This window comes from Phytophthora parasitica (assembly GCF_000247585.1).
Source record: "Phytophthora parasitica INRA-310 unplaced genomic scaffold supercont2.95, whole genome shotgun sequence".
Taxonomy (NCBI): Eukaryota; Oomycota; class Peronosporomycetes; order Peronosporales; family Peronosporaceae; genus Phytophthora; species Phytophthora nicotianae.
Genome location: NW_008649081.1, coordinates 83,516 through 109,168, shown reverse-complemented (window position 1 = coordinate 109,168; position 25,653 = coordinate 83,516). Strand labels below are relative to the sequence as shown.

At 49.9% G+C, this 25,653-nt stretch overlaps 15 protein-coding genes across 15 annotated transcripts; 10 read left to right on the top strand and 5 right to left on the bottom strand.

The window, feature by feature from the left end:
* Positions 1–97: 97 nt before the first annotated feature.
* PPTG_18782 (hypothetical protein) lies at positions 98–784 on the top strand (the record flags this gene model as incomplete). Its single annotated transcript, XM_008917176.1, has 1 exon — positions 98–784. One exon carries the CDS (start codon positions 98–100, stop codon positions 782–784), a length of 687 nt encoding a protein of 228 aa, XP_008915424.1.
* Positions 785–1,133: 349 nt separating this feature from the next.
* On the top strand, positions 1,134–2,975 carry PPTG_18781 (hypothetical protein; the record flags this gene model as incomplete). The annotated part of the gene is made up of 1 exon (XM_008917175.1): positions 1,134–2,975. The coding sequence occupies one exon, from the start codon at positions 1,134–1,136 to the stop codon at positions 2,973–2,975; it is 1,842 nt and encodes a 613-aa protein (XP_008915423.1).
* Positions 2,976–3,290: 315 nt separating this feature from the next.
* On the top strand, positions 3,291–5,141 carry PPTG_18780 (hypothetical protein; the record flags this gene model as incomplete). Its single annotated transcript, XM_008917174.1, has 1 exon — positions 3,291–5,141. One exon carries the CDS (start codon positions 3,291–3,293, stop codon positions 5,139–5,141), a length of 1,851 nt encoding a protein of 616 aa, XP_008915422.1.
* A 901-nt stretch (positions 5,142–6,042) lies between these two features.
* Positions 6,043–7,800, top strand: PPTG_18779 (hypothetical protein; the record flags this gene model as incomplete). The annotated part of the gene is made up of 3 exons (XM_008917173.1): positions 6,043–7,342; positions 7,400–7,681; positions 7,751–7,800. 3 exons carry the CDS (start codon positions 6,043–6,045, stop codon positions 7,798–7,800), a joined length of 1,632 nt encoding a protein of 543 aa, XP_008915421.1.
* Positions 7,801–8,622: 822 nt separating this feature from the next.
* On the top strand, positions 8,623–9,699 carry PPTG_18778 (hypothetical protein; the record flags this gene model as incomplete). Its single annotated transcript, XM_008917172.1, has 3 exons — positions 8,623–9,238; positions 9,301–9,582; positions 9,650–9,699. 3 exons carry the CDS (start codon positions 8,623–8,625, stop codon positions 9,697–9,699), a joined length of 948 nt encoding a protein of 315 aa, XP_008915420.1.
* Positions 9,700–9,900: 201 nt separating this feature from the next.
* PPTG_18777 (hypothetical protein) lies at positions 9,901–11,720 on the top strand (the record flags this gene model as incomplete). The annotated part of the gene is made up of 2 exons (XM_008917171.1): positions 9,901–9,969; positions 10,047–11,720. 2 exons carry the CDS (start codon positions 9,901–9,903, stop codon positions 11,718–11,720), a joined length of 1,743 nt encoding a protein of 580 aa, XP_008915419.1.
* A 112-nt stretch (positions 11,721–11,832) lies between these two features.
* PPTG_18776 (hypothetical protein) lies at positions 11,833–13,193 on the top strand. Its single transcript, XM_008917170.1, has one exon. The coding sequence runs from the start codon at positions 11,858–11,860 to the stop codon at positions 12,896–12,898; it is 1,041 nt and encodes a 346-aa protein (XP_008915418.1). The 5' UTR covers positions 11,833–11,857; the 3' UTR covers positions 12,899–13,193.
* PPTG_24446 (hypothetical protein) lies at positions 13,186–13,842 on the bottom strand (the record flags this gene model as incomplete). The annotated part of the gene is made up of 2 exons (XM_008917198.1): positions 13,186–13,579; positions 13,818–13,842. The coding sequence occupies 2 exons, from the start codon at positions 13,840–13,842 to the stop codon at positions 13,329–13,331; spliced, it is 276 nt and encodes a 91-aa protein (XP_008915446.1). The 3' UTR covers positions 13,186–13,328.
* Positions 13,843–14,143: 301 nt separating this feature from the next.
* PPTG_18775 (hypothetical protein) lies at positions 14,144–14,797 on the top strand (the record flags this gene model as incomplete). Its single annotated transcript, XM_008917169.1, has 1 exon — positions 14,144–14,797. The coding sequence occupies one exon, from the start codon at positions 14,144–14,146 to the stop codon at positions 14,795–14,797; it is 654 nt and encodes a 217-aa protein (XP_008915417.1).
* A 616-nt stretch (positions 14,798–15,413) lies between these two features.
* On the top strand, positions 15,414–15,855 carry PPTG_18774 (hypothetical protein). Its single transcript, XM_008917168.1, has 2 exons — positions 15,414–15,588; positions 15,659–15,855. The coding sequence occupies exons 1-2, from the start codon at positions 15,507–15,509 to the stop codon at positions 15,751–15,753; spliced, it is 177 nt and encodes a 58-aa protein (XP_008915416.1). The 5' UTR covers positions 15,414–15,506; the 3' UTR covers positions 15,754–15,855.
* Positions 15,739–16,449, bottom strand: PPTG_18773 (hypothetical protein). The gene has a single exon (XM_008917167.1). It carries the CDS (start codon positions 16,366–16,368, stop codon positions 15,910–15,912), a length of 459 nt encoding a protein of 152 aa, XP_008915415.1. The 5' UTR covers positions 16,369–16,449; the 3' UTR covers positions 15,739–15,909.
* A 420-nt stretch (positions 16,450–16,869) lies between these two features.
* PPTG_18772 (hypothetical protein) lies at positions 16,870–17,658 on the bottom strand. The gene has a single exon (XM_008917166.1). The coding sequence runs from the start codon at positions 17,393–17,395 to the stop codon at positions 17,078–17,080; it is 318 nt and encodes a 105-aa protein (XP_008915414.1). The 5' UTR covers positions 17,396–17,658; the 3' UTR covers positions 16,870–17,077.
* Positions 17,659–17,676: 18 nt separating this feature from the next.
* PPTG_18771 (hypothetical protein) lies at positions 17,677–18,144 on the bottom strand (the record flags this gene model as incomplete). The annotated part of the gene is made up of 1 exon (XM_008917165.1): positions 17,677–18,144. One exon carries the CDS (start codon positions 18,142–18,144, stop codon positions 17,677–17,679), a length of 468 nt encoding a protein of 155 aa, XP_008915413.1.
* Positions 18,145–19,081: 937 nt separating this feature from the next.
* Positions 19,082–22,239, top strand: PPTG_18770 (hypothetical protein). Its single transcript, XM_008917164.1, has one exon. The coding sequence runs from the start codon at positions 19,110–19,112 to the stop codon at positions 20,745–20,747; it is 1,638 nt and encodes a 545-aa protein (XP_008915412.1). The 5' UTR covers positions 19,082–19,109; the 3' UTR covers positions 20,748–22,239.
* On the bottom strand, positions 20,786–24,919 carry PPTG_18769 (hypothetical protein; the record flags this gene model as incomplete). Its single annotated transcript, XM_008917163.1, has 1 exon — positions 20,786–24,919. The coding sequence occupies one exon, from the start codon at positions 24,917–24,919 to the stop codon at positions 20,786–20,788; it is 4,134 nt and encodes a 1,377-aa protein (XP_008915411.1).
* Positions 24,920–25,653: the final 734 nt, after the last annotated feature.

Below are 25,653 nucleotides of genomic sequence, written 5' to 3'. Positions count from 1 at the left end.
GGACGTCCACCCTCTTCATCCTACCACTGCAAGCGGTGATCCTGTGTGGGATAACCCGATAAGACATACCGTGTACGATCTGGAAAAGATCACTGCGATGGAACAGACGCACCACCCTGTAGTCACGATGAACGAGCGTGCCGCTTATTTCGCCATCAAGATGCTCCGTGTGGGCTTTGATAAGGTGTCTGGGTATCGTGGGCCAGGAGGCGAAATGACGGAGAAGGATTGGCTTAACCGTTGCCTCTTCTTGGAGTCCATTGCTGGTGTTCCAGGAATGGTGGGAGGTATGTTACGTCACCTACGTTCCCTGCGTCGTATGAAGAGAGACTATGGATGGATCCACACTCTATTGGAAGAAGCTGAGAACGAGCGAATGCATCTACTTATCTTCATGAACCTGAAACAACCGGGTTGGTTCTTACGAACACTTGTGATCGGAGCTCAAGGCGTGTTCTTCAACGGTTTCTTCCTCACGTACCTGGTGTCACCAAAGACTTGCCATCGCTTTGTGGGGTACTTGGAGGAAGAAGCGGTGAAGACGTACACGTATCTGTTGCAAGATATCGAGGATGGACATCTGGACGAGTGGAAGCAGAAGCAGGCACCATTCATTGCTCAAACGTATTATAAACTACCCCAAGGCAGTAATCTTTACGACATGGTCAAGTGCATTCGTGCTGACGAATGCAATCACAGAGATGTGAACCACAAGTTTGCTGACCTGGATCAAGATAAGGGCATCAGCCCATTCGTGAGCAACCACCACGGTGAAAAAGACTGAAGCGTGGACGGCAGTGAAAGCAGCAACGAAGAAGATTCATCTCATGAAACCTGCACTTCGCACCTAGTTAGATTGTTAGTGCAAACGAGTAGGAAAAACACACTTCTTTTGCAATGAACCGGACCGAGTTCACTTGCGTATTATGCGATGAAAATGAGATTGGTATGTCTGATGTCCTCGTTCCCATCTCTATAGTAACGCATGAATTCAGCCTAACGGCCATGAAAAAAAATCGTAGCCGTTTAGACTCGCTCTCAGTGCTTTTAGATCACACTATCCAATTGTGCTTTTAAGTGCTCAAGTCTCCCTAATCAGCTTTCGTATTGTTTGGGGCTATTACACGATGACGATGGCGGATACCAACCCAGCGTCGCCTAGCACTGCCACATCCTATGAGACGTTGACACCTGGCAAGGCCAAACCGGATGAAGTCGCTCTTCCTGTTGACATTTCCAACATGTCCAAGAACCCGTGCACCCTCAGCTGGAAAAATCTGGCCTACATTGTCGATGTTAAGAAAACTACTCAGTGTCCTAACGGGAAGAAGACAATTCTCAGCAACGTCTCCGGACGCTGTGCACCAGGTGAACTCACCGCCGTCATGGGACCCTCCGGGTGTGGCAAGACCACGTTGCTCGACATTTTGGCCGACAGGATCAGCTCAGGAACACTCCAGGGTAATATCTCGCTTAATGGTGAGACCCGCAATATTAAAACATTCCGGGCAGTGACGAGCTACGTGGCTCAAGAGGACTCTCTATTGGGCTCGTTTACCGTTCTGGAGACGCTGGAGATGGCGGCTCGACTCAGTCTTCCCACCTCCATCACGCACCAAGCTATTGTGGAACGGGTACAGGCTGTCATTGACGCTATGGGTCTGCGCGTTTGTGAACACACTTTGGTCGGTGATATATTCAGGAAGGGCATTTCAGGGGGCCAGAAACGGCGACTAAGTATCGCAATCGAGTTGCTATCAGAGCCGTCGATCTTGTTGCTAGATGAACCGACTTCAGGTCTGGACTCAGCGTCGACGCATAACGTCATGCAGTTCGTATCAAAGTTGTGTCAAGAGAAAAAGACAGTGATTTGCACGATCCACCAGCCTTCGTCTCTCGTGTATGAAATGTTCTCGAACGTGGTGATCCTCACGGCGGGTGAGACCGTGTATTTTGGCCCTCGTCAACACATTCTCGACCATTTCTCGGCGTCCGGATATTCGTGCCCAATGTACATGAACCCGGCCGAATACTTCATCAGTCTAGTGAATTCCGACTTCGAGGGACACGCAGATATCAAGAAGCTCATCGAGAGTTACTCGTCTAGTTCCATGGCATCCAACGTCACGAAAGCAATCGAATCCGATGCGGCCAATGTGCACAGTGTTTCAGTTACTCCAGTCAAACCATCGGCTCTTCGACAGTTCGTCGTGCTCATACAGCGTAACTCGCTGAACAACGTTCGTAACCCAGGGATCTACTGGGTTCGACTCGCCATGTACACTATACTATCCTTCATGATCGGCACCATGTACCTCTTCACCAACGACGACATTTCGGACGAAGACATGGTGCCTCTGCTCTTCTACGTGCAGGCGTTCTTGGTCTTCATGTCGGTGGCTGTCTTACCCTTCTTCATTGATCAACGAGCTGTGTTCTTAAGAGAACGAGCCAATAGCAGTCTCAACGTCTTCAGCTTCGCTCTGTCCAACTTCATCGCCAGTCTCCCGGGCATCTTCTTGATTGCTCTAGTATCGACGCTTTTGGTTGTGTTACTATCGGGTCTTAACGGCTTCTGGTGGTTCCTGCTCAACTTGTTCCTGTCGCTTGTAGTGGCTGAATCGTTGATGCACGTCATTGGAGCTGCTGTTCCTCACTATATCATCGGTATTGCGTTGGGAGCTGGTGTGTACGGCATGTTCATGTTGTGCGAGGGCTTCATGGTACCCAAGGAGACCATCCCGGACTATTGGATCTGGGCGTATTACCTGGCCTTCCACACGTACTCGTTCCAGTCGTTCGTGTACGAGCATTTCATCCACGTCGACTCTCCGACGGCTAAGGCAATTCTCGTTCGCTTGAACTTAGAAGACGTCAATACGGCACACAATATGATCATCCTCGCATGCTACGCCGTCGGTCTGGAACTCATTTTCACCTTCATCCTGTACAAGTTCCACACCGGTCGAAGATAAACCAAGTCTATACTTTCATATTCAAACTAAAACCTACAAAACAAAAAGATGGAGAAATACCCAAGTACTAAAAGATTTGTTTGAATTTCTACTGCCACAAGCTTACGTCGCAATTGCATCTTATGCATGCGATATTGTCACCTTGTGGTTCATCGCGTGGGGCGTTTCTGGCGGAGATGAAGCATGAATAGGCTGGAGAATCTCAATGGAGAATCTCAACTATTTGCAACTGCAATGGGAACTCCATGACTGTCCTTAGTTCGAGCACCATAGCTTAAGTATCGAGGTGAGCAGCAGTCGAAGACTCTTGGTATAATGGACGAAGACGCTGAAGGAGTAGTGCCCACAAGCATTACCGTACAAGTTGAACTCCCCATTATCACTCCATGCACAGATCAAGGTCCTATCAAGAGCAGCACCAGTTTCGCAGGCAAACCACTTCGGACGACTCCCAATCCGTGCACTTTGAGCTGGAGCAGTCTCTCGTACACTGTCAGCACCAAGACGAGCGGAAAGAAGACCATTCTTACCAACGTCACTGGACGTTGTGCACCTGGAGAGTTGACTGCCGTAATGGGACCTTCTGGGTCAGGAAAAACGACGCTACTCGACATCTTGGCGGACCGTATCAGCTCAGGAACGATCTCTGGTGACATCTTCCTTAATGGCGAGAAACGAAACCACAAGACCTTCCGCGCTGTTTCCAGCTACGTAGCTCAAGAGGACTCGTTGTTAGGCTCATTCACAGTACGTGAAACACTCGAGATGGCCGCAAAACTGAGTCTACCAGGCTCCATCACTCACCACGAGATCGTAGAACGCGTACAAACTGTAATTGACGAGATGGGTCTACGTAAATGTGAGCACACGTTGGTCGGAGATGTCTTCCGGAAGGGCATTTCAGGCGGCCAGAAGCGAAGACTGAGTATCGCCATCGAGTTGCTATCTGAGCCTTCCATCCTGCTACTGGATGAGCCTACGTCGGGACTGGATTCAGCGTCCACCTACAACGTCATGAAGTTCGTATCTCGACTCTGTAAAGAGAATCTGACCGTGATCTGCACCATTCACCAGCCCTCATCGTTAGTGTACGACATGTTCACTAATGTAGTGATCCTCTCTGCAGGTGAGACAGTTTACTTTGGTCCAAGACTCGACATGTTGCCTCATTTCGCGTCGCTAGGCTACACCTGCCCCGAGCACGAGGATCCAGCTGAACACTATATTAGCATCGCCAATACAGATTTCGTTGGACACGGGGACATTCCGGCCCTGGTTGCTGGATATGCTGCGAGCTCGATAGCTAGTAAGATCCAAGATGCAATTACCGCAGACTCGGCGAACGTACATGACGCTAAAATGATTGAAGTCGCTCCAAACTCGCCACTACGACAGCTTGTTGTGCTACTAAAGCGAAATTTAATTGACAATCTGCGCAACCCAGGCATCTTTTGGGTTCGACTCGTCATGTACACAGTTCTGTCGTTCATGATGGGGACGATGTTCCTCTCGACCAACAAGCTGATCGTGGCTCACGACGTGGTGTATCTACTCACTTACGCCAACTGCTTCCTCGTATTCATGTCCATCGCTGTGCTGCCGTTCTTCATTGAGCAACGCGCAGTTTTTCTTCGTGAAAGAGCCAACAGCAATCTCAACGTATTCAGCTACGTGATCGCCAACTTCTTGGGAGCTTTACCAGGCATTTTCTTGATCGCCCTGAGCTCAACGTTGCTTGTCGGATACCTCGCGGGTCTCAATTCGTACGGAATTTTCCTACTGATCGTGTTCTTGTCACTTGTGGTGGCTGAGAGCTTGATGCACCTCGTAGCGGCGTGTGTGTCGCACTTTATCATCGGAATGGCGATCGGCGCTGCACTTTTCGGATGGTTCATCCTGTGTATGGGGTTGTTCGTGCCACGACCTGCTATCCCGGACTACTGGATCTGGGGCCATTATCTAGGCTTCCTATCGTATGGATTTGAGGCACTCATGCACAACCAGTTCCACAACGACGACTCGCCCGAAGCCCTGTTTATTTTGACAAGATTCGGCATGGAAGATGCTGATTTGGGTCGTGATCTGGCTATCGTAGCTGCAAATGCTGTGGCCTTCGAGATCCTCTTCGCTTTCGTCTTGTACAAGTTCCACACAGGCCGTCGGTGATAGATTAAATACGCAACCTTTTTTTATACAGTTCTTCGTCAAAACGAGGTTTTATTTCATTGTTGAATCACGTAATACATGAATAGTACGAAGTGCTTTAATTCGTTATTCTTCGACTTTTGTCTTGAAATTAGTAATCAAAAACGTCACGTCTATCCTACCCCTTCATTTTTGTACTAGGGCAGCCCTGAAGAATGGTGGTGGTACAGCCCTGAGGGCTGTTCAACAACAATTCTTCAACTCCCTGCAATATTTTGGCAGTTTTACAGTTTTGGTTAACTTGACACCCTCGAAATTTCAATAGCTTCTTAGTGCGCAGCAGGACTAAGGCCCGCGCTATTGCTCAGTTGAAAACATGCGTGTGCGTGCTGCAATAGAAGAACTGGCGCGTGAAGAGCGCTAGAGCCGCTTGAACCGCGGGCAGCCTGGCAAACGCTGACTATACCCGGCGCTCGTTACAGACATCATCATCTCCCTGGAGCTTATTCTGCTGCTTATCCAGAAAATGTGCGAACACAACGCGCAGTTGAAAACGTCCTAGAAACTTTTCCATCCGCGTGGGCTCCTTTAGTAAAACAGAGGAAAGGAGTTAAGCAACAAATATTTTTACTTTAGACCTTGCTTGATATTCCGAAATCTGCTTATCCTTTTCGTGATTTAACCCAAGCCCCTAGGCGGTTTGAGGAGAGCTTTCAAGGTTCTTGCCAATAACGCTTCCGTGACCCGAAGCTATCCCAGCCTCCGCCTCAGCCCTAGTAATAATTGATAACGTCAACTATGCCAAGTACGACCAAATTAGTATTTCGAAGCAGTTATTCTTAGCGCGTCAAAAATATAGTTCCTCCATCATAATTTCAGTCTCATAAGCTTCTACCTTCCTGTTCTCCTTCTTCACGGACGGATGCGGTTGGCGCTTTTGGTGCAGAAACTCGCCGAGTATTGGGAAAGCACACAAGTGGAGCTTCATGGTTTTTATTCCGTCGAGCGTGTTCGAGAACTGATCGCCTACAATGAACAAGCCAGCATCTTTCGAGCCCTCGCCGTATTGGCGCTTGTTCCATGGCCATGTGTCGTGGTAACGATTCTCGTTGACTTGATCCCATTGCGCCCGCCATCCGAGGGTCTTGAAGCTAATTATCTCTTCATTGTACGAGTGTTTCTGGCATTTTGGGTCGCAACTATCGTCATCAATCTTCAGTTCAGGCACAGCGTTCCACCCGCTCCACTCTCAAATACACGCATCATCGTATCTGGAGCACTCACAGCAGTGCTTACAACGGGCGTCGTGTACGCACTATCAATGAACATTGGCTTCCCGCTACCTTTTGGAATTATCACTGTCTCACCGATGTGGGTTTTATTTATGCTAATTCCTTTACTGTCATTCATGAAGAAAGCTCGTTCGGATCCAGAGGTGTGGCCTCTTGTGGTCAACACTTTAAAAGTTTGGATTCGTCAAGAAAGCCTCGTAGTGATCTACCCGACATATTTCTACATTTTTACAACGCTTCCAGCCGATGCGAAGACTCCGTTTGCGTTTCTTCTTCCAGTGATTAAAATATTTCTGCGAAATGTAATGTCACGGACTGTGGTGCATCTGAACGACGAGATCCCCGAAGTTGTTCTAATGAACGTCGAAGTGTTTAATTCACTCTTCATGTCGTATTGCATGCAGAACACGCCTTCGATATGGACAACACTTGGTTTAATAGCGATTGATGGTGCTCAGATGGCCGCGTCGATGCATGACGTGGTAGTTGTGATCCAAAGACTGCGAATTTTGAAGGAGCGAGTTAATACAGAGCGTGGACGACAACTGTTGTCTAATGCAACAACGACCCAGATAAAAATTCTCCACAGGAAGACGATCCTTTTATACACGCAAAACATTCTGGATCGGTACAAATTGGCTAAAGTATCAGTTGGATCTACTGACTTCCCTTTGTCCAGTGTTGAGAATCTCGAACTAAAACCCAAAGCAACGAGTTTTAAGGGGGTACCTAAGCAGATTGTCTACTCACCAAGCCGTTTATCGAAAGGTGTCAGTTTACGCAAAGTTTTCTCAGTGAATGATGCACAATGTACAGAAGATATAACGCAACTTGAGCTTGAATACGCACAACACGTTCAAAAGGTGCTCTACATCACCGAGTTCATGCTCTTGATCAACTACGTGGAAGTTATCGTACCCGTTATTTTCTGTAAGTTTGATATTGTATGTGTGTTTTTTATTCTCAGGTAATTGACATTGCTTGTAGCGGCGAATTTGTTGGTGATGTACCACCTTCCCAACCGCGTTTACTACTCCCAAATCGACAGTATGGATGATACCAAGCTCTGGAGTACTGTTGGAAACGTGATGCTGTATTGCTTCTTGCAGCTAGTATCCCTAGTTATCCTGTTCATGATGTTATGGCACAAGCTCCACATTTCAGCTCTGAAGCAGTTGGCGTTTGTTTTGGAGAAGCAGGGCGAGCAAGTACAGACGAAGCTTGTGTTCTGGGTCTTCTACAATGTACAGGCGACGCTGCAGCACTTTGGTGAGTTAATATTTTTTTTTTTCGTACTCTCCAAACACTGTAAATCTAACTCTAACTGCTGTTTTACAGCATCAGATTATACCTTTATGTTTGCTTGGCTGCACAACTCAGCAACATGAACAAGACTCGGACATGTGCCATAACCTTTTAGTTTATGCTTCTCAAACCTTTTTTTTTATCGCTCGCTCCATACTATATTTCTCAAAATAGATGGTAATCTTACAGCGATCGTATTATGGCTTGTCACTCCAGTTCGTCCATTCTCCATGGGAATCTCTTCATGGATTTGGAAACTCACCGACATTTGGGAGAATGCTCAAGTGGAACTTCATGGGTTTTACTCGGCTGAGCGCGTCCGTGAATTTATAAAATACAATCAACACACGAGCACACTTCGAGCGATCTTCGTGCTCGTGATCATGCCGTGGCCGTGTGTGATCATCACAATTCTCGTCGACCTAATCCCGTTACGATCGCCGTCGGAGGGACTCAATGCCAACTCTCTCTTCGTTCTTCGGGTATTTCTCTCCTTTCTGCTGGCCAGTATTGTAGTATATCTACAATTCAGACATAGTATTCCAGCCGCTTCACTATCAAGCCTGCGGGTTCTCGCTACCAGTTTCATCACAGCTACACAGACGACAGGAGTATTGTACGGATTATCTTGTGCCATTGGGTTTCCACTCCCATTTGGCATAATTACCGTCTCCCCAGCGTGGGTTGCGTTCCTGTTAATACCACTCGCATCATTCCTCAAACGAGCTCGATCGGATCCAGAATTGTGGCCTCTTGTCGTAAATTCTCTCAAAGTTTGGGTATGTCAAGAAAGCCTCGTGGTCATTTATCCAACGTATTTCTACATTTTCACGACCCTCCCAGCAACAGGCAAAACGTATTTCGCCTTTCTACTCCCTCTCATCAAGATAATTTTACGTAACATTATGTCACGAACAGTAGTGCATCTGAACGACGAGATCCCGGAGGTTGTGCTGATGAATGTCGAAGTATTTAACTCACTCTTCATGTCGTATTGCATGCAGAACACGCCTTCGATATGGACAACACTTGGTTTAATAGCGATTGACGGCGCACAAATGATTGCCTCGATGCATGACGTTGGGAAAATTATTAAACGAATGGAGATTGTACGGAACCGGGTGGCAGCAGAGCGCGCTCGAGAGTCTGGCGAAGACGCAACAGCTGTGCAGCTAAGACGGATCCAAAGAGCGACAATTCTTGGATATACAATGGACATTATAACTCGACACCAACTTGGCCAAGCCTCTGCCGTCGAGGTAGCTCTTATCCTTATTGGGCCTTCGTCCACGGGAGTTGTGCCTTTTTGTGCGAAGGCTGAGCCGAAAAAGCAATCGCAATCAGCTATTGTTTTAGTCCGATCAAAGCCAAAATTTGGTGCTCGTAAGGTGTTTTCATCCGCAAAGGCAGACGTCACATCTTTGGAGTTAAATTACGCGCTGAATGTTCGAAAAGTGCTGTATATTACGGAGTTTGTGATATTGATCAACTACGTCGAGGTCATCGTCCCTATTATTTTTTGTAAGTTATTTTACTAGATTTGTTTTTCCCTCTAATGTATACTAATTTGTCTGCATGTCAAGCGGCAAACCTATTGGTGATGTACCACCTCCCGAACCGCGTATACTACTCTCAAATCGTCAGTATGGATGACGGAAAACTTCGCAAGACGGTCGAGAACGTGATGTTGTATTGTCTCCTCCAGCTCCTTTCTCTTATTATTCTCTTTCTGGTTTTGTGGCGACGACTGCGAATCTCAGGACTTCGGCAACTGGCCTTTGTTCTAGAAAAACAGTGTGAACAGGTGCAGACAAAACTAATTTTCTGGGTATTCTACAATGTTCAGGCGACACTGCAACACTTCGGTGAGTGTTGCTTTCCCATGTTGACTTAATGACTCTCTGACCATATTTTTTTTTGTTTTTATTGCAGCATCGGACTACACGTTCAAGTTCGCATGGCTTAACAGCACACGACCATGATCCGTCTACCTTGGTTTTGATAGCTATAGCACATTCCCCCACGAACACCGTTATCTCTACTCGCCACCATAGATAGCATGGTCAAAAACGGCAATGATTTTCGTAGGACTCCCCATCCACCACGGTCTCTTTTATTATCCTGTTAGCACGACGATAGACTAATGCATTTGTCGCCTGTGCGGGTGTCACCAATTTCTGAGTATGAACAAGACCCCGTCTCCACTCGATCCGATGGTCATTGCTCTGTCGAATCAAGCGATCGGCAAGCTGGTAAACCTCGTGTAACTAACCTAAATCCGTGTACGTTGAGGTGGAGCAATCTCTCGTACACTGTTAACACTAAGAAGTCTGAGAAGAATCCAGACGGGAAGAAAACCATCCTCAACAATGTTACTGGACGCTGTGCACCTGGAGAACTCACAGCAATCATGGGACCTTCTGGATCCGGTAAAACCACACTTCTCGACATTTTAGCAGACCGTATTTGCTCAGGAACCATCAAGGGCGATATCGCACTCAATGGAGAGAAACGTGATGCAAAAATATTCCGAGATGTGTCGAGCTACGTCGCACAGGAGGATTCTCTATTAGGTTCTTTCACAGTTTTAGAAACGCTGCTGATGGCTGCAAGATTGACGATGCCTAGCGGCACAACTGCGATTACTATCGTCCAGCGAGTCCAGAGTGTAATTGACGATATGGGGTTACGTGTATGTGAGAATACTATGATCGGGGATATGTTCCACAAAGGAATTTCAGGAGGGCAGAAGCGACGACTTAGTATCGCGATTGAAATGCTGTCGGATCCGTCCATTTTACTGCTGGATGAACCAACGTCAGGACTCGACTCTGCGTCGACATACAACGTGGTGAAGCTCATTTCTCGACTAAGTAAAGAAGGCAGGACAGTCATCTGTACGATACATCAGCCATCTTCGTTAGTCTACGAGATGTTCGCAAACGTAGTGATCCTAACAGCGGGTCAGACTGTTTACTTCGGTCCACGCACGAAAATCCTAGGTCATTTCTCCTCTCTTGGCTACAATTGTCCGCCGTACCAAGACCCGGTGGAATATTTCATTGATCTCGCCAATACTGACTTCGAAGGACATGGAGATATCGACCAACTCATTAATGGATACACTTCTAGTGCTGTAGCAGTTCGCATTCTCAGTGCTATTCGCTCGGACGCAGTGGGTGTCCATGCTACAAGATCAAAGATAGGTACACAGTCGTCACCCATGCAACAATTTTCCGTCCTGCTGCATCGAAATTTGCTAAATAATGTGCGAAATCCAGGCATCTATTGGGTCCGACTCGTGACGTACACAGTGTTATCCACCATGGTGGGCACGATGTACTTATCGTCCAATCCCAAGATCGTCGCCTCTGACATCGCATTACTACTGACGTACGTTAACATCTACCTTGTCTTCCTCTCTATCGCCGTGTTGCCATTTTTCATCGAGCAACGCGCAGTTTTCCTTCGAGAACGAAACAACAGCGGATTGAACGTCTTCAGCTACGTGGCCGCCAATTTCTTGGGTGCATTGCCGGGTATTTTCCTCATTGCATTAAGTTCAACGCTACTCGTCGGCTGTTTGGCGGGGTTAAATTCCTACGGTGTGTTCCTGGTTGTGGTGTTTCTATCGCTCGTCGTGGCTGAGAACCTCATGCATCTCATTTCAGCTCTTGTGCCGCAGTTTATCGTCGGGATGGCGTTGGGAGCAGCCATTTTCGGATGGTTCATCTTGGTTATGGGGCTGTTTGTACCTGGTCCTGCAATGCCAAACTACTGGCGATGGGCACATTCGTTGGGGTTTCTATCCTACAGCTTCCAGGCGCTGCTGTTTAACCAATTCCGCGATGATTTATCGCTCCAGAGTCAAGCTGTGCTGGCCAAGTTCGTGCCGGATGATGTCCATATTGGTCGAGATCTGGCAGTGCTAGCTGCCAATGCTGTGGCCTTCGAGGCGGCGTTCGCTGTCATTCTGTACAAATTCCACACGGGTCGACGATAGTTGAAGTTCAGGTAGCCATGTACATATGACTACACTTATGTGTCATACGATTGGTTGAATTATTTTCCACCAATCCTATCGTTTCCCTCTATAATTCAAAATTATATTTTGTAACAACCCAGTGTATAAAGTGCTGCATGGCGTCGCGGCGCCCGAGCGTCGACCAGGAGGAGGCCCAGGCCTTGGAGGCCGCCGCGGGGCTCAAGTCCGTCGGCGCCAAGTTGGTTTGCATCGACTTCGACGCCACGTTCGTCACGGTGCACACAGGTGGGTTGTGGTCTGACACCGCAGCCGCGTTGCGTAGCCATGTGCGACGCTTCTTCGAGCTGCTGGTGCCGCTACTCTGCGAGTCCGGTGTGAATGTGGCCATCGTCACATTCAGTCCACAAGTGCAACTTATTCGAGATGTATTACAGTTATGCTTCACTCCAGAAATCACAGCCCAACTCGTGATCCGCGGTGATGACCGGACGTGGACCCTGACCCACGACCAGACCGGGACCTTCCTGCCGCTCTGGCAGACCGACGGCCGCCATTTAGACCGCAAATTCAAGCTCCCGTTCATGATCTCAGCTGCTCTCGAGGTGCAGAGACGATCAGGCGGTCAGAGCGTCATCCGTAACCGGGACACGGTCCTGGTGGACGACGATGCGGTCAACATTCGCGTCGCTAATGACAGCGGCGTCGTTGGGGTCTACTTTGACCCAGAAGAGAGAGATGAGGAGGCCTTTTGCAAGAGAATCAGAAAATTGCAAGGGTCAGATCTGGATCAGGCGTCACAGTCATTGAGGACACCAAGCAAGAAGATCAGATCTGGATCAAGTGTCAAAATGGCCTCCAAGGAGCACAAATTCTTGTCTACACGCAGCAATGGAGCCAGGAGGAGACTCGGTGCTGCATCTGGCAGTGGACGCACGCCCACGTTCAACATGTGCACACCGTCGCCTGTGATGAAACTCAAGTGCAGTGTGGACATGGGCAAACCCAGATCGAAGCGAGCGTCCAGGATTCTAAGAAACTACAGTAGAGAAATGGAGGCGGCTTTGCCCGTCGAGTCAGAGTCGTCGACGTTCTCCGTTGCAACTGTGTCTACTACGCCAACGAAGCATCCAGCGTCGCTGCGTGAGCCTGCAGAGACTCAAGGATTGCAGACGTCGCCTATTGTGTACAAAATGTAGACGGCGACTGGATGAAACATTGTAGATAGAACAAGTAGGTATGTAGTGAGTGCAGCAAGAGCTGTGCACACGCGAAGCTGGTTACGATCCAGAGAGAGAGAGAGAGAAACCAGTCGTGTAATGCAGTCTGAAGGAGGAGGATCGTAGCGCTGTGTACCCAATAGCGATCCATTATCACCCCCGGATTCAAAATGAAATCGACTTGAGCATGCATATCCTTCCTGTACATTGTGGCATAAGGAATAGTTATGCAAAGTAGTTTTCGACGATACATCTAAAAAAAAAAATGTCGGAGTTTGATAAATGTTTTCTCATTTGATAAAATGGTAATTGTGGTGACGTTGGGTCAACGGGATCTCGACGTCTTCGTTCCTATCCCTAACTGCTAGAAGGTGTCGTGTAAGCGCGTTGACTCTGGTCCGACTGTTGCTCAGGTGCTTTCGTGCTTGCCGGTCTTCCAGTTGGGGCAGCGCTCCTCCTCTTTGACGCCGACGAGCGCGGCGTCGATGTGCTGGCCGCAGCCCTTCCACGTGGCCTTGTGGCAGGTGGGGCACTCAACCTTAATGCACATGGCAGCTTGTAGCTTGTTCTTCTTCTTGGGCTTCCGCTTGAAACGGTAGATTCGCGAATGGTCAGTTGGCGTTCCGCTGGTTGGTTGAGTGCCTGACTGGTGTGCGTGAACTGGAGAACCTGTCAAATCGCATGATCACTTCAACGTCGTAGACCGATAATACAGCTTTAGAACGCCTTGAGTGCTATTCTAAAGCGCTCGTCCTCGTTATTTGGTGGTGTCCTAGCTCAAGTTTGTTACCCGCATTTGCAAAAGCGCAGTCTAAGAGCTTCTTCTCTTCCAAGATGATGTCTGGACGTCATATTCTGCAATCATGCCGTCCCCACTTTGGCTTCGCGCCTCACCAACTCTCAGGAGTGTTACAGGCCCGCATGGACAAGTCCGTCTACTTCGTAAAACCACACGGCCTTCCTATCGTTCCGAGTCATGTTGTGTGGCGAGTATTTGCCACCACTCCAGCCGTATCTACCGATGAACTTTCGCCTTCGCCACCACTAAGGGTGGTGCTCGGAGATATTAAGTGGACGGCTGCTCCGCTGCCACAGATCAAAGAGATGACTGCAGAACCAGCGTCTTTAAAGCACTTCGTCAAGACTTTAAAGAGATATAATTCTTTATCCATTGCTGGCGCTGCCCATGTCAACACGAAGGACGATCTCGTGAGGAAGAACCCCATGCCTCACAGTCCCGACGCAGTAGAGAAGGCTTCACAAACTTACCACAAACCCAAGAAGATCGACAATCATGTCACTCCGCGTGGAATTAAGACGCGTCGTGCTGGCTTAGACATTCCCGCCGGATACCGCGGACCGAGTGCTATGACAGTGCAAGACTGGCTCAACCGATGCCTCTTCCTCGAAACCATAGCAAGTGTGGCAGGAATGGTGGAGAGTATGGCACGTCATCTACGCTCAGTGCGATCTCTCCAGCAGGATGACCAAAGCATTATCGAGGAGAGCAAGAATGAGCGCATTCATCAGCTCATTTTCTTGGAGATGAAAGAACCAGGCTGGCTCACTCGAATGACTGTGTTCGCCGTACAGGCCGTCACGTTTCCAGCTTTTGCGCTAGCTTACATGGTGTCTCCCAGAACGCATCAACGCTTCGTGGAATTTCTGGAGGACGAGGCCGTCAAGACGTACACGTATTTGCTCGAGGATATGGAGCATGGTCACTTGGACGAATGGTGCATCACGACCGCACCTCTCACCGGCCGCAACTACTACGATCTGCCCGATGATGCCAAGGTCTACGACATGATCGAGGACGAAGCGCGCAATCGGGATATGAGGCGCGCAATTGTCCATCCGATTGTTGGCCTTCAGTGAAAGCTCGCCGCTAACACATTTGCATGCACGAAGCCTCTGTAACTAAACTTAATGGAACTACATATAGATCGACCGTTTTACTTGTTCATTGCATTGGTTACATGCTTCCATAACGGCGAACAATCCGTTTCGTGCTTTCAGTTTTCTCGTGGCGATCTCCTTGGTGGCGAGGGCAATTTTCGTGCTGCAAAATCACGTCGTGAATTGACTTCGCTGTAACTTGATCACTCTCGAATTCGACTCCACCAGCCGAAGCAACCACATCCAGAGTTCATCACAATGTGCATCAAGATCGAGTGTCCTACTTGCCAGAAAACCACTTGGCGCGGGTGCGGCAACCACATCGACACTGCTCTCAACGGTATGCTCTGCTAGAACTCACAGCCTAGATCTCTCCTGTTAACTTGTTTTATTACTCGTAGGTGTCAAGGAAGAAGACCGCTGCCCGAATTGGAAGGCAGGCCAGCACTAGGAACGCTTTAGCCTGACATCCATAGAGGTTGAAGCTACATCCTATAATATAGCCTTTTCTTTGCATATCGAATAACCTCGCGAAAAGTTGTAAAATGTACTTACTTAGGTTAGTGTCAGACGTAGGTATGCCTGACCTGACTGTACCAAGTCAGGCACATTGTTGCGCGCAACCGGGTCATCAGTTCATTCGCGAACTCCCCAGCTGCATCGCAAGTGAATCAACTGCACCGCCAGAATGTGCATGAAGACCGAGTGTGCAACGTGCCACAAGCCCACGTGGAGAGGCTGCGGCATGCACATCGAAAGCGCGCTCAACGGTACGTGTCTGTAGAGAAGCGAGTTCGACTTGAGAGGAGGGATACTCACTGTATCATCGATATTATCCAGGTGTGAAGGAGGAGGATCGCTGCCCCGAATGGAAGACCGGCAAGCACTACCTTCCCGGACAGGAACCGGAGGGCTGGGGATGCTCCGTCCAGTAACTCGACGTCGAGTGGTTAGAGTAGAGAAAACAAGGCGTCAGAACTGCTACAACGCATTCATTTGATATTCAATGCAACGTTTGAACATACCCAGCATTGCTGTATTGAATCTGTTAGAATACTGCATATCATTCATAGCAGCCAGTCTATTAGTTACTACATGAGAGCTACCGCCACAGTGTGGAGCACTGCAGTCACGATGCAGAAGCTGCCGGCCATCCAGCAGATCATACGTGCGCGCGGCATGATCATGGAGTATACGGCGGTATGACTAATGCGAGCGGCGGTGTAGGCGAGCATGAGAGTCTTAGTGATGGCAGGACTGACGCCCACAGTGATGGCGCTCCAGAAAACCACGAAGGCGAGCGGCATGGATTCGAGGTCGTTCTGGATGATGCGCTTCCACCGCATTTCGTCCTCTGCGGCCGCCTTGATGGTCTTCTCGTCCGTGTCAACAGTGATCCCCATGTTACACACGAGTGTCTTGTCCTCGGGCATACGCGTGTTGGCGGCGAAGGCTTTACGACCCTGGATCATGGTCGAGATCAGGAACTTGATGTAAAGCACCGAAGCGCTCAGAGCGAACACTTTGATGTCGGAGATGGAGCCCAGCATGGAGGAGAAGGTGAGAGCTTGCGAGCAAATTGACGAATGCAGTGGAGCTGAGGATTCCTTTCTTGTTGCCCCTGACCAGTGATGACGACAATTGTTGGCACGAGATGGCTACAGTTGTTACAAGTTGAAGGGATGCTCTTCAAACGTTCTTACATGATAATCAAATTTCAAAGAAAGACTTGTGTTAGTTTTGAACTGCTTTGCGAATTTAATGTATCGGTATGACTAGGTGAACGAATTCTACAGGTTTCGAACGGATAAAAGCGCCTGACCCAATTGGCCTGACCAAATCATGAGGACAGGCTCTCAAAAACAAGAACAAGGCTGGACAGATCAGGATCAGGCGCATTTACTCGTCAGGCACGATTCTAAATTCGTCCGTCATCTTGATGCTTCAGGTATTGCACTCATGTTGCAGGCCAGACCAAAGCTGTACATGAACTTTTCATCGAAGTTACACCAAGGGGTGCCGTTCAAGGCGACGCAACCGACAGAAGAGCTTTGTGTGTTATCAACAATGTTGATTACCGATGGTTACAGATAGTTCCTAGCAGAATACTTGCGTCTTCTTACGCGAAAACGTTCATGGCGATGTTAGCGGCAGCCGTGAGGATGCAAGCGGTGCCGGACATCCAGCAGGCCATGCGAGACTTGGCTGCACCCGATCCGTAGGCGATAGTGTGGCCGAAGCGAGCAGCGGTGTACACGATCATGAGCGTCTTGGTGAGATCCGGGCTGACGCCGTTCTGGATAGCACCCCAGAAGACCAAGAAGGCCAGCGGAATGGACTCGAGATCGTTCTGCACGATGCGCCGCCAGCGGGTCTCGTTGTCCAGCGCGACCTTGAGCTGCTTCTCGTCCATGTTATCGACAAACCCATGGCACACACGAGCTGCTTGTCCTCAGTCATGCGCGTGTTGGCCGCGAACGACTTACGAGCCTGCATCATGGACGTGGCAAGGAACTTGACGTAGAGAATAGAAGCGGTCAGACCGAAGGTCTGCACGTCGGTGATAGCATCCAGCATTGTTCTTATTGACGCGTGGAAAATTGGAGAATGACTGCAGTGGAAGGCTTCAGTGTATGGGAAGAATCTTCACTGAAGATGCATCAAACAAGCGTAGAGCTGGGGCGTTCATGCCGCCTGATCGACATGCCTGACCTCGACGCGCTTCGGGTTTTTGCACTTGCTGTCTGCTTGCTCGACTTCCGGTAGATAAGCTTCAACCTGGCCTAGTTATTGTTATACTCCTTGACGGGCGACAAGATGGAAACCACAGTTCGGCATTGATATTCGTAGGATTTAACTTAAAACACGGCGGCTAGGACGCTGCTCACTGCAGCGATAACAACACAACCCATGCCTACCATCCAGCAGATCATTCGCGCGCGAGGCAAGCTCTGGGCGTACACGATGGTGTGGCCGACGCGCGCTACGGTGTAGACAAAGATCAACGTCTTGGTGATGCCACCGGTCACGCCCATGCAGATCGCGCTCCAGAATACGACGTAGGCCATGGGCATGGACTCGAGGTCGTTCTGGATGATCCGTTTCCAGCGCATTTCTTCCTCCGCGGCAGTCCGGATAGCGTCGTCGGTGAGGTCTGCGAATCCCTGCTTCGGGGCGTTCTTGGCCTGCGGTAGCTGGCTGTCTTCAGGCATACGCGTGCCGGCAGCGAAGGCCTTGCGACCTTGGATCATAGTGCAGGCTAGGAACTTGAGATAAAGCACTGTTGCGCTCACAGCGAACATCTTGACATCGGTGAAGCCTGACATGGTTTGAGGTGGAGCTTGGTGGTCGAGGACGCGAAATCGACAGTGCCAAGAGCTGTGGGAGGTGAGCTCTTCGCCAAAGGTTCTGCTAAGGCAGGTGCTGACGGAGCGGACGCAACGTCAATGAAACGTCCATTGTCGCCTGGATACGCCTCAGCAAGCACTATCTATGCCGGTTTGCAACGCTCCAGCCTGTTTTCGAGAAGTTGGTGCTGTCATGGAGCTGTCAAGTGCGCTCTATAGATCATCTAGAAGATAAATGATCATCTCATTTATCTTCGTCGTTTAGCCATCGATGCTGGCGGCAGGCCATCGTCGCCATCGCCTACACGTTGAAGCTCGTCGGGCAAGCCAGACAAGCAAGCGTCCGATGCGACGACCGTGTGACCCTCTCGAGTTCCGCTCTGACAGAGATGACCGTATCCTATCGATATGTGCTGCGATTCTAGCGCTCTACCATCGAAATATTCCCACCAGATGAAAACCTGCATCCTCTTCATCTCCATTTGCTTTCCCGTTGATGTGCATTCGACATTCGCAATTGCACGCGTCGATCATGGAGCTGTCATCAAGTCGGTGGCGGATGATTCTGACTCGATACTTGCACTTCAGGCACGGTTTATCATTTTTTCTGGTACATGTACCGACGTTTCTAGGCTTTCTTGTTCTTCGTCAGCATCGTACCGATGTGGCGATGTTATCATGTGGACGTTCCCTTTGCTCTTGTCGGTCTCTTAAGAAACTAAAGTCATTCGCGTTCTTCCGCACTGTGTAATGTATATCGCGTCCAGAACAAAGCGTCCTCAGAAATGCTCTTTCGTGTGCTATCCCATGCCTAATGCGTAGTAACGTAGAGATCTCCAGTGGTGACTCTCCATGGACCATGATGTCTTAGCTGAGACCTTCCTTGTCCAGCGTTAGCAGATGGTACTCTGTACCACTTACAAGTCTCACATCGCAATAGCATCATGGTGGACAACCAGTCGCGCCGTGGACGCCATCGCTCTAAGACTCCTCTACGCAGCTCGGCAAAGTCTAAAGCTTCAACGTCCCGCAGTCGGCAGCGGCCAACTGCTCGTACTCGCAATGGTGTTAAAGCTCAAAGTCAAGCGACCACTCTACCATCCGATCTCTGGACTCAACTCGTACCATTTCTGACATGGCGAGACACCAGCGCAATGCTGAGCGTCTGTTGCGAGTGGAGACGCGTAGTTAATGAAGCGAAGAAGCTTCATCCGGAGTGGCGATCCACGGTTTTAGGTCCGTCCGTCAATGGCCTCGAGAGTCTCGAACTGCTGCGAGCCAACCACTTGAAATGGGCCGACACGCGCTTCGCACCGGACTTGGTGCTGCTCATTGCTGCTAGTATAGACCCCAGTCCGTGGCATAGTGGTGGGTATTGGGAAGAAGTTGTTGCTGCTATTGAAGAGGCGAGACTGCTACCTCCAGCGTGTAGACTTGTGATGATGTTCACACTAAACGCAGTGCTGGGGACAAGAGAGGACGAAGTGGAGGAAGAAGGAAGTTCTAGCGCCGTGACGCTGTCCATTTCAGTTGCTCATTTACCGGAGACGACGTTGGAGAACGCTGAGTTCGACAGAAAGGAGCTGAGAAGATGTAAACGAGGAGTGGAGCTCGACAACCCGTTTACTGCATTGGAAGGGAAAGATGCGCCGTCTTTTATGCTATTCGGAGTGAACGACCAGAGTGCGGATCAACTCGTACACGTTCTGGATGAATGGTATCCCACGGCTACAGTCATTGGTGCTGTATCACCGCTTATTGATCGTTGTGTCCCCCTTGCGACCTACAAAGCACCAGTCAACCAAGACCGAGCACGTAAGAAGAGAGGAGGCAAGCCACTACGTCGCCCACGTCAAGTAGTTTTCCCCTCGACGATGCTACTTCGTCTCCACGGAAACGTCGGCGTCAGAAGCTTCTCCTCTAGCGGCTATTACCCGATCACGCCCGTGGTTCAATGCGAACGTGCGAGTGTAGCTGAAGAACTGAGTCAAGTGGTGACGTACGATCTCGTCTCGACGTCAGAAGGCTCGCAACACGTCCTGGACCTCATCGATCCGTCCGAAAGGCTCGCTATTGAACAAGAAGGCAGGACGCTAAACATCTTCTCGTGTTCAGATAGCGCACCGCTCGAACGCCTTGTCGACTTTAACTCTAACGAGGACACTCTAACTACAGCCCGTATCGATCGATTAGAGTTCGTCTTCTGGCTGCAGGACCGGCTGATGGCTCTACCCGGCCTTTGCTGGCAGGAAGGAGACTATGGAGTTCTCGCTTCCCACCAGTCGACACGGACGTCTCAGGCACTAACAGAGGCGCTTGAACGCACTAAGTCAGGCCTTACCGAGCGTGCATTCGGAGCCTTTACAGTTGCAGGGGCGTTGAATGACGTCGACGATTCAGTTCACGCGAACCAGGTCAGTGAGATCTTCACCGACGTCTTCCAAGAGCTCCAGATAGGCGGCTGTATCGTTAGCACCAGCGTCGGTCCAGTTGCAATCCCTGGACGTCAGTTACCTGGGCGGAACAGAACACAAGTCCAGACACACACAACGTGCGGGGCCGTCTTCTACACGACTCAATAGCTCAGCATAATGTATGAAACGCTAGCTCGTGTACCTGCTTACGCCCGTCCGAACAACTGCCGCAACACTTCTTCGTCTTTCTTCTTCTCCGCGTCGCATTGCCAGCGCAGTGCCTGGAAGAGATCAGCCAACATCTCTCCTTGTCGCTCAGCCACTCGCTCCAAAAAGGAACCATGGCCAGTGTCGACGGGGAAGCTGTCCTGGATCTTCCGTAGCAAGAACTCGTGGTGTTCCTTACGAGCTACGGCGCTTTCCTTCCGAAACCGCTTGACGGCTTCTTCCAGTTTGCTGTTCTGCTGTTGAATGATCTCTGTGAGGTACAAGGTCGACGAACCTTCGACGTCTTCAGCTCTTGAGCGCTTACGAGACGTCCGTGTCGAGGCACTCGCGTGTGAATCACGACGAACTCGAGGCGGAACTGAACGAGAGATCACGACTGGAGCACTCGAGTCGCTGTCTGAAGCCTCGTCTTCAGAGGATTCCGAGTCTTCTTCATCCTCGTCCTCATGTACAGCAACGTCAGCCTTCTTCGACACTGAGTGGTTCTTCTTCTTGTAAGTGCAGCGTTCCACAACAGCCTCAATGTCGACGTATCGAGAAGATGACGCATCGTTCGGAGGCTTGTACGTCTTCTTCTTCGTCTCTCCCAGTTTGACCCGTAACTTGGCATCGATCTTGTCAATCACGTCGTAGATCTGTTCGTCCACAGTGGTTAGCCCGTTGAAGCTGCGATACGACTTGCTCACTCTGTTCGTGATCTCATCCCGGTCTTCCAAGTCCAGCTCAAACCAAGACAAGCACTTGGTCTCCGCTGCCTTTTGGTCGTAGAAGTAAATGAACTCGTACGAGTCCAGAACGAACCTCGCTAGGCCCACAGCTGCAACCAGAGAGTTCGTACCGCCCAGCTCTTCATATTTCCGGAAGAATCGATCCTTCTCCTCTTCGAACACATAGCGACGACTGCGTCTTCCTTCCAGTAACTCCCCACACGCTTCACCGAGTTTAAGCAGCTCTTCTTTGCTCCAATTCGCAGCCACATACTTGTCAGGTTTCTGACCGACATGGCTCTGCTCCTTTGTATCGTTCTTCGCTAGTTTCCCATGCTTACGCTTCGCAGCTTTGTCGTCAGCTCCGCTCGCCTTCCTGTCCAAGATCCGCGTCATAGAGTTGAACATTTCTTCGTTAAGATCGATCACCGTCTTGTTCCCCCAGCTCCGGATCTCAACCAGTCGCTCTTCTGGCGTCATCTTGAACCACGAACTGTCGCCACGCTCAGCGATGAACGCCGCGATGTTGCCATAAGACGCGTTCAACGCGATCATTTTGTTGCGTACACTGTTCAGCGTGCGATTCCTGTTAGCTGAACCCTCTCGCTTCATGAACAGAGCGTAGGCTTCGTGGATAGCAGCCGTCAACTTGGTGCTCTTGGTCATTTCCGACGCTTCTTCCCACGCTTGGATCAGGTTCCAGATCTCCTCTGCAGGCCAATTGTTGCGCTTCTTGCCCGCCGTAAACGTGGGGTCTTTAGTGCTGCCACTTTGACCCTCTGGCGTCGGGACTTCAGACACGGACGACTCGGAATCGGACGACCAGAACGCCTCCGTTCGCTTTCGCGTTGATCGCGGACGCAACGAGATCCCTTCGGCGGGAGCTTTAACAGCAGGAGACGGCTCCGTTGGCGTGGGTACACCCATGAAGGAAGTTTTGGTGACCAGAGCGAACATATCTTCGTCCAGATCCACAAACTTTAACGGGACGTTGGTACACTGCTGGTAGGCTCGCTTCTGCACGGGGGACATCTCGAACCAAGACGGACTCTCATCTTCCGAGCGACTGTCGTTGCACGCCTTGATATACGAGTACGAAGCCAGGATATACCTCCATTGTTGCGCCATTGACCGCAGATCGCGTCGAATAGGCGTGTCCGTGTCTCCAGCATTCTCTCGACGGACCACGAAAGCGTCAAAAATCAACGATTCACGGTCAGTTTGTGACAATTCCTTGTCGGTCGGGACATTCATGACGTCTGCGCACGCCTTTATCAAGTCCGACGTCTCCTCTGTGGCCCATTTGGCTGTTTTAGATGCGTGATTCGGATCAGAAGACTTGGAATCGGTCGTTTCTTTCGCGCTCTTGGCTGTTTTCTTGGGTTTAGCATGAGGAGGCGGACGCATGCTGCGAACTTGAGCCAGTTTCTCGTCCATAGCGAGGATACGCCCCAATCCGTCGTACATTTCCTTCGTCAGGTCCACCGAATTGCGGTTCTTCCATGACCGCAGTAAATTCATGCGTGTATCATCTGGAATTTCGTGAAAAGAAGGCTCACCTTTGGCCTTCTGGGACTCATTGAACGCGCGAATATGAGCGTACGAAAACTTGAGAGAACTGCGTCGTGCTGCAAGGGCTGTGCTGTTCCGTACGGAGTAGCCACCCTGCATCTCCACGAACTCACGGTACATCTCTCTGTTGAGGGACAGTCGCTCTGACGGATTGCTGTTACACACGAGAATGGCTGCTTTCTCCCACGCGTTGATCAGGAGCTGGAGCTCCTTGTTCTCCCACAAATGGCCATTGGGGCCGTCCGGATGCACCTTGCGCTTCCGTTTCCCCCATCGGCCTGGAGTCTTAGGAGCGTCGTCATCCAGTGTCGCTATCGGATTGCTGCTTGATAGAACAGCTTCAATCGGACTAGGAACAAGCTTTGGTGCCAGCGTCTTCTGCTGGACGCGGTCTTGGGTAGAAGCGTTATCAGGGATCATCTTGTCAGCTTGGACAGAAGCAGGAGCTGCAGCAATCGGTTGTACAGTGTTATGATCTTGGTTAACGGTGGGTAGTGAACTCCTTTCAGTGCCTTGTCGAGGAATAATCTGGCTTGTTGCGGCGACACTTGGCTTTGGAGCTATCGTTGCGTTCCGATCATCGCTCACTGACAAATTAGTAGCGTCAGTTCGGTTTTCTGTGTCGTAAACTCTAGACGCCTTCTCCTCTTTGCTTTGAATTACCATCATGGGAATCACCGCTTTCTCCTCTTCACTATCAGCAACACTCGGTGGTTGCGACGAGAAATTGCTGGCCACTTCATCATCGTCATCCCGCATCGTTTTCTGCTTCTTCGACGGTCTCCCTGGTTTCCTCCCAGCTCTTCCAGTCATTGAGCTCGATACATTAGACCCTGTGGCTTTCGCACGACGCATATCTTCCAGAGCCACCGCTCGGGTGTCCAGCGCGATGATATGGTGCAAGTCCGCGTACATTTCCGCCGACAAATCCAACAAGTTGGCGTTCTTCCACGACCGCATCAAGCTCTGTCTTGTTGCCACGGGTAAAGCCGTGAATTTCGGCTCTCCATTCATCTCCTGGATCTTGTCAAAGGCCGAAATCCTAGAGTACGACTGCTTCAGCACTCTACGTCGTGTTGCTAGGCCCGATAAGTTGCGTACGTTCTTGCCATCTTGCAAGATCTCAAACTGTCGGAACATCTCGTGCACAATGGACATCGGTTCCCCCGAATTACTATCACAAACTATCTGCGCTGCTATCCCCCAGGCTTTAACCAGTTGCTTCATCTCTTCAGAGGACCACGGGTTGCTCGTTGACCGAGCCGTTGCCGGGTGTTTCTTTTTAGTCTTTGAACTCGTAGGACTTGGCGTAGAACTGGCGTTCGAAGCCGCAGAAGCTCGCGTTGGTCTGGTCTCCATTCTGGTCGTGGTTGTGGCTTCTTGCAGCTCTTTTTGGCGTTTTCTAATAGGTAACACAGGCTCGTCGTCTCCTCCTTTGCTTACGATCCTTCCTAGTCCTTGGAACATCACGTGGGTGATCTCTACTAGACTCGAGTTGATTTTCTTCCAGCTACTCAGAATTTCCGTCCGTTTGGAGAATGGCAACTCGAAAAATGTTGGTAGTTTCTTCAATTTCTGCTCATTGTCAAAGTCTCGAATGTAGAGGTAGGAGAATTTGAGTGCGCTGCGTTTACTGGTGAGCGCCGCCTTGTTACGTCGTGTGGAACCGCCCCGTAGAGCCACAAAGTGCTTAAACACGGCGTCGTGCAGGGTCTGCGCGTTAGCGTCGCGTGGTCGGGACGTCGCCAGCTCCCAGGCCGTCACCAGATCGGCGAACTCGTCCAGCGTCCACGTGTTGTGGCTCGATGCTCGCGAGTCCTCGCTGCTGGGCATGGCGGAGGGTTCTTCGAGTCCAGTAGTCGCTTTTCGCTTTTTGATTTTTGGAAGCGACGGGTTGGGTTGAGGGACCCGGGTTCAGGATGATTATTGGGGGGACGATAAGTAAACAATTGAGAGATTTAGGACTGAAGAAAGATTCAATGGAGACATAGGAGTATGGGAATGAGGCATTTGGTACAAATTGGATCGTGAAGCAACAAACATGCTGGATCTGGCTTCGATTTATGGTGACGATCCTAGCTGGAGCTTATATACTGGGGGGAGGAATACCGCCCACGCGTTATTTCGCTGTGCAATTATCTCACTATGCACCGGCACTGTGATGCACGAACTGCATCCTTTTAAAAAATGAATGCTGGCGTGAACAACACTGATTGTAAGTGTCTTCATGAAATATACCTGGGTAATGATGGCGATACTTTTTTCTTACGATGACGATCACCACGGTTCCTACTACTGCGAAATGAAACCTCGAAGCTGCAAACCCAGGCAGAGTAGCAATCCCCAATCAAGTATCGATGAAAGAAATGGTTTTGGTTGTTCGTTGGCATAGATATGCTAGTGACAAAACTCGTCAGTTCAAGAGCGCCTCATCCACACCCACACGGCAAGCAAGCAAGACGTGATGTCAATAAGAGCACTTTCGATGCTGGATCGTGCATCATGTCCGAGTTCGAGGATCTAAAGTGGGTTTGCTTTTAGAATTTGATTGTCGCCAGAATCAAAGC

Excerpts from the sequence above, each read along its gene's own strand:
- PPTG_18776 (XM_008917170.1), top strand. The coding sequence starts at position 11,858 with ATGGCGTCGCGGCGCCCGAGCGTCGACCAGGAGGAGGCCCAGGCCTTG.
- PPTG_18774 (XM_008917168.1), top strand. The coding sequence starts at position 15,507 with ATGTGCATGAAGACCGAGTGTGCAACGTGCCACAAGCCCACGTGGAGA. Across the intron at positions 15,589-15,658 it reads CATCGAAAGCGCGCTCAACG|GTGTGAAGGAGGAGGATCGC; the intron begins GTACGTGTCTGT and ends GATATTATCCAG.
- PPTG_18773 (XM_008917167.1), bottom strand. The coding sequence starts at position 16,368 with ATGCTGGGCTCCATCTCCGACATCAAAGTGTTCGCTCTGAGCGCTTCG.
- PPTG_18772 (XM_008917166.1), bottom strand. The coding sequence starts at position 17,395 with ATGCTGGATGCTATCACCGACGTGCAGACCTTCGGTCTGACCGCTTCT.
- PPTG_18770 (XM_008917164.1), top strand. The coding sequence starts at position 19,110 with ATGGTGGACAACCAGTCGCGCCGTGGACGCCATCGCTCTAAGACTCCT.